The sequence below is a fragment of the Podarcis muralis genome, chromosome 1 (assembly GCF_964188315.1).
Source record: "Podarcis muralis chromosome 1, rPodMur119.hap1.1, whole genome shotgun sequence".
Taxonomy (NCBI): Eukaryota; Metazoa; Chordata; class Lepidosauria; order Squamata; family Lacertidae; genus Podarcis; species Podarcis muralis.
Genome location: NC_135655.1, coordinates 23,242,928 through 23,257,148, shown reverse-complemented (window position 1 = coordinate 23,257,148; position 14,221 = coordinate 23,242,928). Strand labels below are relative to the sequence as shown.

At 43.5% G+C, this 14,221-nt stretch overlaps 1 protein-coding gene across 6 annotated transcripts in view; it reads right to left on the bottom strand.

Annotated features, from left to right (window-relative positions):
- Positions 1–241: 241 nt before the first annotated feature.
- The window catches only part of CCDC88C (coiled-coil and HOOK domain protein 88C), a 100,789-nt gene continuing 86,809 nt past the window's right edge, over positions 242–14,221 (bottom strand). For 3 of the 6 annotated variants that reach the window (XM_077924778.1, XM_077924756.1, XM_077924779.1), the window contains 6 exons: positions 13,203–13,441; positions 6,374–6,556; positions 5,453–5,518; positions 5,028–5,096; positions 3,568–3,869; positions 242–2,759 (listed from right to left, as the gene is read on the bottom strand). In XM_077924778.1, the coding sequence (XP_077780904.1) occupies positions 1,746–2,759; positions 3,568–3,869; positions 5,028–5,096; positions 5,453–5,518; positions 6,374–6,556; positions 13,203–13,441 (1,873 nt within the window). In that variant the 3' untranslated portion in view covers positions 242–1,745. Of the gene's footprint in view, positions 2,760–3,567; positions 3,870–5,027; positions 5,097–5,452; positions 5,519–6,373; positions 6,557–8,770; positions 9,105–13,202; positions 13,442–14,221 lie in introns of those variants that run through there. The other 3 variants (XM_077924769.1, XM_077924762.1, XM_077924781.1) reach the window with 3 other exon arrangements.

Genomic DNA, 14,221 nt, shown 5'->3' with positions numbered 1-14,221 from the left:
AGCATGTATGGGAACCCTTTATTAAAAGTACTATGAATTTATTATTAAAACTGTATTTGAGTATTATACCCTAGAGAAGAAGTTGGAGGACCCTGTCTGGAGGCAAATGTGGGAAGCCTTTCTATAGATATTAATATGAGGGAATGAAAATGACAACTTGTCAACCATCACCTTTCCCCCCCTTTTTTTCTTTTTGGAATGGCTGTTAATGCAATCCTCCGGAGAGACATTGACAGAAATGTGTATTTTAAAAAAGCTTTATTATAAACAATCTCACTCTTCTTACAGTATGATCCGCTACACACTAGTCACCGGTTATGTGCAATTGTTACAGATTTGTGTGTTCTCTCACTATAGTAAATCACAAATCAGGAGAACTTTTACAATTCTGTTGTAAGGTAATCTGTCACACACAGAGAGGGAGGGGAAGCATCTTTACAAGAAAAACAGCAGAAACACACAAAACACTCAAGATATACATAAGCACTCAATGAAGCTCCCAAAATGTAAAAGTCTTTCAGCTGGGCATAAATATGATTTAATAAAAAAGCATTTATTTCATGTGCATAGAAATGTGTTTTGGTTTCTACACAGTTCCAGTTAACAGTGTTAGAATCTGGGCCTGAAAATATCAACTACTTAAAATCACTGGCTCCGGTGGAAAAAAATAGCCTGAAGATTGCAGCAGTCATAAAGTCATCGAAAGAATCTGCTACGTATCATTTACGATACAAGCAACTGTACACATTAGGAAGAAAGCAGAATTGCAGTATCTGTTCATTTCCCTGTGGCTCCCAGCAGAGCCACGCAGAAATATAACATTTGCAGTAGTGAACACATCAGTCTAGTGCATGGAGTCACTGTTACCCCACAAGAACAGTGCGTCCGTTCCAGTGTTTTTCATAAAACGTTAGCCATATATATAAAAAAGGCAGCACCTCCACTGCACCACAATGCAGGTGCAGTAAAAACAACAACACACAACCCCAGGACATTGAACAGGCCTCCTAATGTACTGTGACAGCCATCAGAGGGAAGGGCTGAGACAGAGACCTCTACGTTTTAGTCACCTCGTTTTTAAAACAGCAGCTGCTCCAACCCAGACCCAGTAAGAGACTTAACAGCTTAGTAAAAATTGCCTGCCATTTTAAAATAGGAGGGAGGTGCCTGTTTTATCGGGCAATGTTTTATTAAGGCTTGAACTCAGTAGGCAAAGACACACAAATATGCAGTTTTCCGATTAATGAAGAGCAACAGGGCCAGCAGGAGAGTTAAAGGGAAGCAACACTGCAAGTACTCTGTGCTTCCAGGAGTTCAGCTTAATTTCTGGGTTTGAGGGAGAGCAGGAAGAAATGGAGACACTTGATCTGTCCACATAGTCATCTAGGCACAAGAGCAGCAGCTGCATTTGGCAATTCAATCTTTCACCTCGAGGGTACACCAATGCGTTTCGTTCCATTACACTCGCTTTCCCCAACCCAGTGCCCTCCAGATTATTTTGGATTACAAATCCCATCATCCCTGGCCACTGAGGCTGGCAAGGAATGATGGGAGCCGGTAGTCCAAAACACCTGGAAGGCGTCAGGCCAATCAAGGCTGTACGTTAGCATCTAAAAGAGAGTTAAGACATCTGGCAGGTGGCTCTGAATTTAGAGACACCACCACTCCTGACGCCACCAAATTTTCAGTAGTGAAGCACATATTGTACATCTCTTTTTGGGGGTGAGGGGAGGAAGGTAAGGGCATCACACACAGCCATATTCATACCAAACAGTCTGCTGATCAGCATGAGAATCTGGTGATGATGGAGGGTTCTTGGAGCTGCCCCCTCTGTTTGCTTCTTCAGTGCCTCCTGCTGGAATTTTATTTTCTGGGGATCGACCTTTGGTAAGAGGGGCCTCACTCGGGCTCGGCCCCTGGGGGCTGCTCCCTTCCGTGCTGCCGGAGACAATTCTGACAGGAGTCACTGTGGCCACCTCCCCAGACCGCAGCACCGGCTTGGATTTGATCTTAGAAACAGCATATTGTGGAGGGGAGCAGTGCTGCTCCAAACCTGGCGTGGCTTGCTCCTGTGGCTGAGAGTTCAGGTCATCCTTGGAAGTGGTTGGGGAGGAAGAAAACGGGGGGAACAAGAGTGACTTCTCGTCTTTTGGAGGCGCAAGAGAGAGCCGCCTGACATCAAGCTGCCGACAGCGAGAATTAACGCTCTGCAGAGAACCCGCCACCTTTGCAGACTGCGGCCTCTCTCTCAGCAAGACCTGGGAGCCTCCCGCTACAGGAAGTGGAGAGGTCTGGATATCTGAGTCCTTGCCCAGCTGGAGATCGGCAGTCACAGGCTTTGGAAGGCTGTCATAGCGTCTGTATGCCTCTGGACCAGTGGCTCTGAGGAGGTCTGCGGAAGCCAAGCTAAATGCACGGTTCAACGATGCGCTCTGCCTGCTCATGTTACTGCCCTGCTGAGAAGACTGTGCCACCTGCCTCGAACCCCTTTGAGATGCAGGAGGGAGCTTGCAGGAATTGTTGGAGTTTGCTGCAAACTCAGATTCTGTTGGACGAAGGTTTGGTTTGACATAGTGGCCTGGCTTGGCTAGCCTTCCGTCCTCATTAGCACCAGACATCTTTACGGTTGGTGTGACGTAGATGGTGGGCATCTTGGCTGCCTCCTTCCTATTTGCCTGAGAAAGTTGACTTCCAATAGATGGAGGCTCATTTGCTTTTCTGAAATAGTCACTCAGGAAGTCGTCTCTGCTGGATGCGTCCTGAGAAAACAAAGAAACTGAATGAACATGGAGCTAATAAAATCACTATCTGAATATGGATACACAAAGATGCCACCCGATTTCTATGCTTTGATTAACGGATGGATAAACTTAAACCTTCTGAGGATCACCAGGGAGCCTTCCGGAAAGGTGTGCTGGCAATCTTTGCCAGGGCCGCAGCAGGGCGAAGCATCTTCACCCCAGCACGCCCCTTTCATAATTGCCAGGGTGCCTTTTGAAAAGTAAGGCGGTGGGTGGGTGGTGGCGGGTTGTTGGCCTGGCCAGGTGAGGGGGCACATGACAGGGGGCCCCCCAATGTTGGGCGCAACTCGGTGCCTTTGCTGCTGCAGAAGATCAGGCTTCTAATACATTTCCAGATATGGATATATGCATATGGCGTGTAGGCTTTACAGATACAGATACAGATACAGATACAGATACAGATACAGATACAGATACATTTACAGATACAGATATATACAAGTAGAAAGCAATCTTGTTGCTCCAGCAATTCAAGACGTAACACAGACTCAAACTCAGTGGCAGAATCACTGACTGACAAATGCGCTGACATGCCTTAATCATTTATAAAGATGCCACTGGGCCGTTGCCATAGCAACTGGCTTGGCTGACCTTGCACCTGTTGGCTCATCTCATACATGAGGTGAAAGAAATTCACCCCTTCCTCAGTTCCTCCAACACTAGCTTACTGTGTACACGTCAATGTATTCATTTCATTGAATAAACCACAACCAGTCAATCACTGAATAAATCATTTCAAATCATAAATGGAGTTCTGGGAGCTTACATTAAGTGGCGTTGATCTGTGGCTTTCTTTCAGGAATTCTTCCAAAGTCACCAACTCGCTGCCCGGAGAAGCAGGTCGATGCCTAGCAGACTGTGCATGGGCTGGGTTACTTTTCTGAGATATATCATATGAAAACGCAGAGTTCCTGGTAAGGGAGGCATTGTGCTTAGTGTTTGAGCCCCCAGGAGCAGAAGAGGTAGGACAAAAAAGGCCGTCTCTAGGTGAGCCAGGTGTGTCTTTAGTCAGCACCGTGTCTTCACTACTGAGACTCTCTGATCTGCCATGAATACGATCAAAAGAACCTGTGCCAGGAGATTAAGACATATCAAAGTTACCATCTTGTTTCCCTTTCACTCTGTGAAGAAGCTTTCTTTGAGCACCACCCAAATATGAAGGACCCCTGGGCAGTTAAATCCAGTCAAAGGCGACCATGGGGTTGCAGTGCTCATCTTGCGTTCAGCCGAGGAAGCTGGTGTTTGTCCACAGACAGCTTTCCAGGTCATGTGGCCAGCATGACTAAACTGCTTTTGGCACAACAGGACACCATGACAGAAGCCAGCGCACACGGAAATGCCGTTTACCTTACCACCACAGCACTACCTATTTATCTACTTGCACTGGTGTGCTTTTGAACTCCTAGGTTGGCAGAAGCTGGGATAGAGCAACGGGAGCTCACCTTGTCGTGCGGATTCAAACTGCCGACCTTACAACCAGCAAGCCCAAGAGACTAAATGGTTTAGACCACAACGCCACCTGTGTCCCCTCCTCTACCCAAAGCGTCCATACCAAAGAATAAGACACACGCTTGGCCATATGTTCCCAAAACCAGGTTAGTTTATTTGTATTGTTTCATATAATGTTGTGTGGATTTATTCTTTTGTACTTAAATATGGATATCATTACTTACAATTGCTTCTAATATATATATATTTTTAATTGTAAAACAACATTTGGACTTGGGGTAGTTTTCTGAAAAAGGTGTCCTACAAATCAACAGATGATGTTGAAGCACTGGTTTAAAATCAACCATGTTAAACACAGCTGTATTTTATGTAAGCCACTTAGATTTGTTGTTATTATTAAGCCATCTATAAATCTGATAAACACACCAACCAACAGCACAATTAGTAATGTGATCATAAGAAAAGGCCTGCTTATATCAGGCCAAACACCTAACTGTTCCAGCATTCTGCTCCCACTGTGGCCAAACAGGACATGAGTACAACAGAACTCTTCCCCCTCATAATTCCCAGCCACTAGTATTCATATGGATATGGCCTTGGATAATAGAGGTAATATATTCATCATGAATATTAGCCTTTGTCCTCTATCAATCCATCCCATTTTAATAAGAGGGCATTACCCTATGAAATTAAAACTTTACGCACTGGAATTCCAGTGCAGCTTTTAGGTGAGTATGCCAGAATGCAATCCACCATATATTTGTGAATCTATCTTACCTCTGAAGTTCAGAGGGGAGCTGCTGGAGGATGCATTTTCACTGTTCTCTAAGCTATTCGGCCTTGATACTAGAAGGGAGAAGAGGCACATGAGAGCCTAAGGTGAGTCCCACCTCCCGAGTAGCATCAAATTAGGAAGAAAAGAAGTCAACATTTCCACTCACTGGAGACCAGAAAAGTCTCTCACAATGCTCCGAGAAATCATGCGGCAGCAGCGACAACAACAAATTCTTTCCAGTGATAATGCCTTGCATCCTAAGAACTGTGAATGGAACTTTGCTCATGGAATCGGGTTTTCCCCACCTCCCATTTCAGCCTCCTCAACCCCCAAAAGGCACCGTATAGAGGTCTGGGGACAGCCTTCCTCCCTGAATGGTGTTTAGTGTTGAGGATCAATGACAAAGGGGGAACGACTAATCACTTACTGTGCTGCCTGCTTGAAAGCTCTACCTCAAGGAAGTTTTCATACAGGTCACCCTCTGAATTATGGCCTGGATAGAAGAATGCAAGATATCAGAACGTAATGTTCAACAGAGATGAACAAAACCAGCAGACGTGTCCAGCCATGTTATTTAACTTTCAAAATGGTATAGGTCAATACAGGGAGATGTGAAGGTGTGTTGCATAAACAGGCAACCTGTCAAGTCTGAACTAGGTGCAAATGCTAGGTCTGGTCATGGGAGTGAAGACCACACACTAGGGAGGGCTAGGCTGGAAGCATGGAGAAAAGGGGGCTGCCTGGAACTCTCCAGACTTAGCAAGGGATGCTTCCCAATATACGGTCTCCAAAAATCTATTCTCTTCAGTGCAGCACCAATAATGTGCAAGGGCCAATGTTTCAGCTGCAAAGCGCCCCAAAGGTAGCAAATCACTGAAGATACACATTGGGAGGAGCAGAGGAACTAAGTCCCATATTCCATGGCACAAACCTGTTTTCAGTTTTAACGCCAACTGTAGAACACGTGACATAGAACATGTGATTTTAATGCCAACGTGTGACATACTTACAAACAGCATGCTTGTAAAATGTACTGTCCAACCACCACATGTCTACACCCTTAAAGGTTTCTGCCACATTAAAGGCCAAATTGGTTTTTTGGGTTGGTTTTTTTACTTGTTTCCTCTATCTTCTTCTCCCCACACACAAATGATGTACACAGTTCGCTAGCGTTAACACATGAGGACTTATGCACCAAAGCCAGTTCTATGAAAGGAGAGATGGTAAATGAAGCAATGCCTGCACATTGAGGCTTTTTATTCGTTTGAACTTAGAAAGTGTTTGCTGAACCTCCCCAAAGCCAAGGTCCCCATTGCTAACCTGAAGTCAAGTCAGCCATGGCACATACCTCTGGGTCTGTTTTGTTGTCTAGAGGTGGAGGTAGAACCAGGAGCAGCCAGGTAGGCGGCTGAGGCAGAGTAAGTCCTGGAACTTGGCTCCACGTAGCACTGCTTAAGAGCAGAGTCCATTGCACTTTCAATGTGGTCACTGCTGCCTCCATAATGAGAATTTCTCTTCGGCTTTGAATCCACTAATATTGAGTGGGAAAGGCAGAAGAACGAGAGAGAGAGAGAGAGAGAGAGAGAGAGAGAGAGAGAGAGAGAGAGTATAAAGCACACCAAAACTAGGCACAAATTTACCCACCCACCGCCCTATAAATGCAGCAAGCAGGCACAAAAACAGTGGCACAAAAGATGCGCTGATTATGCAAGCTGTATCACTGAAGTTTATTATCAGGTTATATTTGCATTCAGTTTTGCAACCGGATGCTAGCTCAGTGAGAACCTAATGAGTGTCCTGAGTAGCAGGGAGAATGTTTTGTAGATATTATGGGGAAGGAAGGGCCACACACCAACACTGGATGGGGTGAGAGCACTGAAAATCCTCTAAGGCTGGAAAGCTATTAACCCTTACTTGGGAGTAAGCCCTAATGAACCTACAGGGATCTATTTCAAGAATAGGATCAGATATCACAAATGCTTTCTCCCTTTAGCATTACAATAAAGAAGGTAATTAATGTTTGATGCCCTATGCAACATATTGTTCCTAGTTTTCCTTCAGGGAATAATTCATTTTTCAACACAATAGTTTTGAATATGGCCTTGGTTACGCTGGGATACTCGGTTATAAATTTAAATTGCCCATTGGAGTACTAAATGCCAAAATTATTTACTTGTAAAAGTGAGTTAGTATTCATTAAATAATAAGGGTCTTGTATACTTTCAAATGCCCAAGAAGTGCAATGTTACGATTGTTTTCCAGAGTAATTCTCTGCAAACGATACCACTGAATTCCTGAAAAATGAATAGGATAAGGCACAAGTAACAAATGGCTGGCATAGACAACAAACAACAGCGACAAATTAAATTAGCACAAAAGACACAGGTGAGTTAAAAATTGCAAAGTAAGCCTGAGAAAAGTGCCTGGAAGCTGTGCGTAAGGCTATGATGCAATGGAAATATGAAAATGCCAACATAATACTGGCAGCAAACACTCAAATCTGATGTGTCCCATATTCCAGAAGCTCATGGAACTTGGGAAGTAAGAGGAAAAGCAACTTTAGGGCTGATTTATAATGCTGCCTCCTAGTCATCTACATGTAAAAAAAGGACAGACATTTGTTGTAATACAAAAGTGACTTATGCTGCACATTCTGATGTGATGCACATCCTATTTAGGGTCAGCTCTCTCAGAACAGTTACTCTTACTTAACAAACATTTTTAAATCACCCACATCTTGCTTTGGACAATTTTTTTTTAATGTAAAAAGGAGACAAAATGCAATGGCATTTCTTCACTACAAAACTGGACGTTTTGCGGATAGTAGTATTTTGCACTTTCTAAAAATTAGAGTAGGTTACGGCAGGAGTAGCTGACATGGTGCTCACCCCATGTTGCTGGGCTATGGTTCCTATCCTTCTTCCTGAGCACTGGTGCAGAGTGAGGGGAGCTCAGCAAAGATCTGTAGGTTTTTCCACACTGGCAATGCCTGGGCTCAAGTATCATAACATTCAGCTACCTTTGCCAATAAAGGTAAAGGTACCCCTGCCCGTACGGGCCAGTCGTGTCCGACTCTAGGGTTGCGTGCTCATCTCACTCTAGAGGCCGTGAGCCGGCGCTGTCCAAAGACACTTCCGGGTCACGTGGCCAGCGTGACGAAGCTGCAGCTGGCGAGCCAGCAGCAGCGCAGCACAAGGAAACGCCGTTTACCTTCCTGCTATAAAGTGGTCCCTATTTATCTACTTGCACTTAGAGTGCTTTTGAACTGCTAGGTTGGCAGGAGCAGGGACCAAGCAACGGGAGCTCACCCCGCCGCGGGGATTCGAACCGCCGACCATACGATCGGCAAGTCCTAGGCACTGAGGTTTTACCCTATGCCACCCGCGTCCCTATTTGCCAATGGTTAAGTCTATATTTTGATGTCTACATTGCAATATTATCAGAGAACGGACAAACAGCATATCGGGAAGGGGTGAGTGCTGCAAAGGGTCTGTTAGATAAAAGGAATCTTTAACACAGAATATGCAGAGGCAGTTAAAGAGGATGCATCATTGGCAACACAGCGACAGCAGTTCATCTCCGCATTTGGACGGGACATGAGGCACACCAGTGAAGCACACAGCAAACCCACTTACTTAAGATGTGCACCATCACCTGTAAAGAAATGGGCACTGTGTGTTCCTTTAGAGTATACTGTGGTGAAGAAACGATCCAGATTGTGCAATAAAAGATTCTTCATCTTACTGAGGGGGAAATGTAGTCCGTGTTGACTTGATCTGAGCTTGGATTGAGTTTGTGTCAATGATATGCTGAACGTCTATAATTTGTGTATGTAGAGAAGTTATAAGTCTGGTATATATATCTATTCAGAAATGCATTGAAAATAAATGATAAGAGAAGGTGTTAGAGATCTCCCGTTTCCGAGAAAGAAAGTGGCTCATTAGGAGAGGATGGGATGTCAGAAGACGGCCAGAACCGGAAGCGGTTAGAGAGAGACGGATGATTCGATGGAGACTTGGGAGACTTTTCTTTGGGCTTGCTTGTGCTTCTCAAAAAGGGAATCTTTTTGCGTTGAGCAGCTAAGTGTTATCACCCAGAGATCCCAAAGGGAAGAAGAAAGGAAGAAAAAAAAAAGTAACAGAAATAACTAAAATGTACTTCAAACAACCAAGAGACCAGCTAAACATGAAAATGGACCAATTATTTATTCTACAGCAACTACTAAATCAGGTGAGGGATTAGATGAGAAAATGGTACAGCCACAGCCAATAGTATCTACGATTATACATACATAGTAAAATCATACATGCAATAGAAACATCTGCTGTTTTTCTCTGTACAGTGGTACCTTGGTTCTCAAACGCCTTGGTTCTCAAACGCCAAAAAACCCAAAAGTGTTCCGATTTTTGAACGTTTTTTGGAAACTGATGTGGCTGTCGGCTATTGTTTCCAGGGCACCTGCACCAATCAGAAGCTGCACCTTGGTTTTTGAATATTTGAGAAGTCAAACGGACTTCTGGAACGGCTTAAGTTTGGCGCTTTTGTTTTTGCTATTTATTTTGTGGTTTTGAGGCTTTTCCGGTAAATTTGTTTTTGTGACTGTGTGGAACCCAGTTCATCTACTGAATGATTGTGTAACTGTGGAAATGGATAAAAGCCCCCCACCCCACCCCACCCCACCCCCCGCAATCCAAACAATGACTATCCTCAGTGCAGGTAAGAAAAAAAATTAATTTTAGTTTTTATCATCTACAATACTACCTCATTTATTTTATAGTACAGTACATTGCTTTCATTTTATGGATCAATGGTCTCGTTAGATAGTAAAATTCATGTTAAATTACTGTTTTTAGAGGTTGTTTTTAAAAGTCTGGAATGGATTAATCCATTTTACATTAATTTCTATGGGAAAGTGCGCCTTGGTTTTGGAACGGACTTCAGGAACGGATTCAGTTTGAGAACCAAGGTACCACTATACTGCAGTTTAGAAATATCACTGTGTAATTGCAGACCAAGCCTGCATTTCTTAATCATTTGGGGGCATATGCTTTTACTTTGTGTAGCATCTCTTACAGAATTTGTAAATGAGAAGGGACACAGAGCATTCCCCATTTCATGAGCTGCATCTACGTGGTTCTTGATCCAGGAGAGATGCCTATTAATGGCCTGTGGTTCAGCTCTGGCTGCAGCTTGTGGTTAGTGAGCCCACAAGCCCAGGCACAGACAACACACTAAGCCAAATCATGGCTTAGTTCAGCATGGTACAAGAGTGAGAGAAACAGGGGAGAAGTAAAGTAGTCATGAGCTCCTCGCTGGGAGCCTGTACATTATTTTTGTGTTCCTCATAAGCCATAACTTGGCTTGCTGGGCTGTGTGAACCAGCATGTGTACTATGGTCACACATTTACCATTATAATTAAGGTCTACATTAAGATTTCACATCATTTTCCCCCATACACTTGTATACATTGCAAAGTAAGTAAGGCACATTTGAACACAATGGGACTTTAGCACAAGGTTAAGCACTTAAATTCCACAAGTTACAAATACAATTGAGGCCTAACTTCCTCTGGATTAAGTCTCAGCTAGTTAATATCATGCACCTTCCATCTCTCCCAACGTGTCACATGGGTCACACACACACAGTTCCTTTAGAAAATATTTGTACAGCATAAAGAAAAGTTGTGAAAAGTGAATTTCACTCAATGCTCTTGTTTTCTTCCTGCTCTTTAATAAATGCCAGCCTTTTCCAATAATCCTGAAAATTGCTTTTACCTCCAAGTCAATAATTATTAGTTGCATTTTAGTGTAACATACTCTGCTTTCTTACTGACAAACAGCTGGTTATAAAATGAAAAGCACCAACCAACACCCTGTGTCTCTTGAAATCACTACCAACCTTTCCCACTTATCTTACTGTTTCTGTGCGACCATTTCTTTCCTAATTACTCCCTCTACTGTTAAGAGATGGGCCACACCTTCAGAGAGCATAAAATGTCATAGTAAATTGCACTATATGGAGGAACCTTTATATATTCTTTATATATTTTGGACAGCATGAAGTGCAAAATCTCCATCCATTAATTTTGAAACAGTACTTAATAGAGCTGACAACTCAGAAAACATGTTGAGTTGAGATGCCGTTAAAAAACCCAGACATTTGGATGAATCTGATAAACTCAGAGAACTACTATGTCTAATAGGACATGTGACAGTAATACTATTAGTATTCAGTAATCCAAAATAAATTTATTTACTATAAACCATCTTTCAGTCATAATGCCTCCCAAAGCAGTTTAAAATAAGAATAAAATTGAAGATGAAGTAAATAATAACAATAATCTAAAAACCACTAGACAAGAAGTCTAATTTAGCAGCAGCAATGGCTGGACAATCAAACCACAGCATCAGAATAAGCAAAACCTTCAAACAGAAGCAGCAGCAAAAGAAAAACTTTACTCCATCTTCGTGCTGATAGCTCAGTAAAAAAGTTTTATGTTTCACACTGCCCTCCCCAGAAAACAGACTGTGCCTGATGAACCTCCAAATAGTAGGAAGTTTCGGAAAAAGAAAATAATAATAATAATAATAATAATAATAATAATAATAATAATAATAATAATAATAATAATTTATTATGTATACCCCGCCCATCTGCATCTGGCTGGATTTCCCCAGCCACTCTGGGCGGCTTCCAACAGTACACTAAAATACAATAACCTATTAAACATTAAAAGCTTCCCTAAATAGGGCTGCCTTCAGATGTCTTCTAAAGTCTGGTAGTTGTTTTTCTCTTTGACATCTGGTGGGAAAAAGGCCCCCAAACTAAAAACTCTGCTCCTTATTGAACAGGGGTAGGGAATCAGTGGCTCTTCAGACATGTTTGAACTCCAGCTCCCATGAACCATAGCCATCATGGCCAATGGTCAGGGGTGATGGGAGTTCCGTATCTGCATTGTTGAGGATCCACAACTCACAGTAGTCATGGCTTCAATGGCAGAGCTTAATATTCTGGGAAATGGTTTATCAGACGTATATTGACCCCTGTTGCATCTCAGAAGTTTGATAAGCAGTGGCTGCAACCTCAATATAATCCGTGCTTAAAAAGCAAATCAACATTCCGTCCGGAGAAAAAACTGTTTAGCAACCCTGTATAAATAAGTACAAACTCATTTTCAGAGGTAGCTCCAGAGTGCTGAACTGGGACATTGCTGCAACTGCAAAACCAACCTCACTTTGTATGGAGCACCCAAGAACACCAGGCAGTACAACATGATTCTCCATCTGTGTTTGCAGTTAAAGGAGTCCACTTTCCAAAGGACTCATTATTCTAGAATGGGAAAGTATGCTCTGCATACTTTTTCCTGCTTCTGCTGGTTGTGTGTGTGTGTGTGTGTGTGTATTGGGGGGCAGGGAATAAAGAGCTACTCATTTCACCTAAACCTCAAATCCTGCCGCCCCCCCAATCCCTCTAGGTTCTCTCATCAGCCATTAACCCCAATCTCCTCTTCTCTTCATGCAACTCTCGGCTGCCCACCTTCTTTTCAGTAAGCATAGGCTCAAGGTTATGCTTGCTAGCTCTGCTTTGCCAGTGTGCTCAGCAAAAAGTGAGGAGCTAGATGTTCTGTAGATTCTTGCCTCCAACTGGGAACCCTGTACCAATCAACTTCCTATTCACACATACAGGCTTTATGCACCTACAGAGTACCAGGTATACTCACACTTTTTGAAACTTTCCACTGAACATACAGAGATAGTGGTCAGTAGGTGCGACCCCACTGAGGAATCCCATGTTTACTGAATGTGTGAATGGAAAGCGACAACATGTTCAAACCTACCTTCTCAGCACAACACCCACTCCCCTATCATGTTGTCTATGAAACAGGTGAGAGACCATCACCTCTGTGGAACCAGAAGGTACCACTATTCTCTCGATTTCTACCATCTCCACAAGGTGGTCTCCTTGTCTACCCTTCCTCATGAAAGTGCATTTAAAATAGCCCACTAAAAACAGATGTGCTTCACTCTTAATTTCCCACTTGATTTCAGTGGCATTCAGAAATGCTCAGCTGTGGCTGAATTGCACCCTTTTTTCCCCTTCTTCTTAGCTAGCTAACCTTGCCAGCACCAACAGACCAGCAGTTGATTAACTATCCATTAAGTGCAACACTACCTACCTTTCCCCAGAGGTCCATTATTCTGCTCTCTGCCTTCCACTGAGCCAGACTCTGCGGAGGTGTTCTCCAGATTCTCCTGCTGCTTGGGCAGCTGTGATGGTAATGGTGACCCAGCTGTGTCTGTGCTTTCTGAGTGCCATGGAGGGCTCTCTGTTGAGGATTTCAACCGTTCTCTTGTAGCTTCTTTCTTTGGCTTCATGAGTTTAACCAAGGCTCTAGCTCCTATCCAGTGGTTTTTCCTATTATTGAGGGAAGGAGCAGCAATCATTTTGTTTCATGTTTTTAGCACAGTGCAATGCTTATCTTTTCTCTCCACCATAAAAAAGTACTGTGAAACTGCCTTGGCATCAGGAAGATGACATTCCCTGACTCAATAAAAGTTGGGCCGCGTTTTGCCAGAGGATTTAAAAACCAAACACTGGGCAAAGACCCTGCATGGAGTTTTCACATAAACAAACATCCCATGAATTTTTTATTTGTTGTCTCTTATGAGGACCTTTTCGGATTCCATTCATTAAAAACCCTTCTGGGAGAAAGATGGGGACTTAACACTGTAATTGCTCACTGCTGAGATACATACAGACACCAGTGCCCTTATCTATGAGCCTTATATAGCAGGGGTGGTGAACCTTCATCCCACAGGCTGAATGTGGCCTTCTAGGCCCCTCTGTCTGGCCCTTGGGACTCACCCCAGGTCACTACCCATCATTGGCACCTTCCTCAAGTGCTTTTGCCTGGATGTTGCATGTCCTTGAACTGGCTGATCTTGCTGGCCTGAACGGAGGGTGGAGAAAAGTGGTCTGTGTGGTGTCTAGAGATCTTTGGCTTTTGTGTGGCAAATATAGCTTACTGTACAAAGTAAGAGTTGCATCTGTAGCTTCACTCACTTTTGCTTCTGACCCTACTCATCGGTGGCATGCAGCCTCGGGCTGAAAAACGCCCCCACCCTTGCCTTATCAACAGTGACTATCTGTGCATCCACACATGATGAAACCTGCAAGGTGTGACCAACCCCCCAA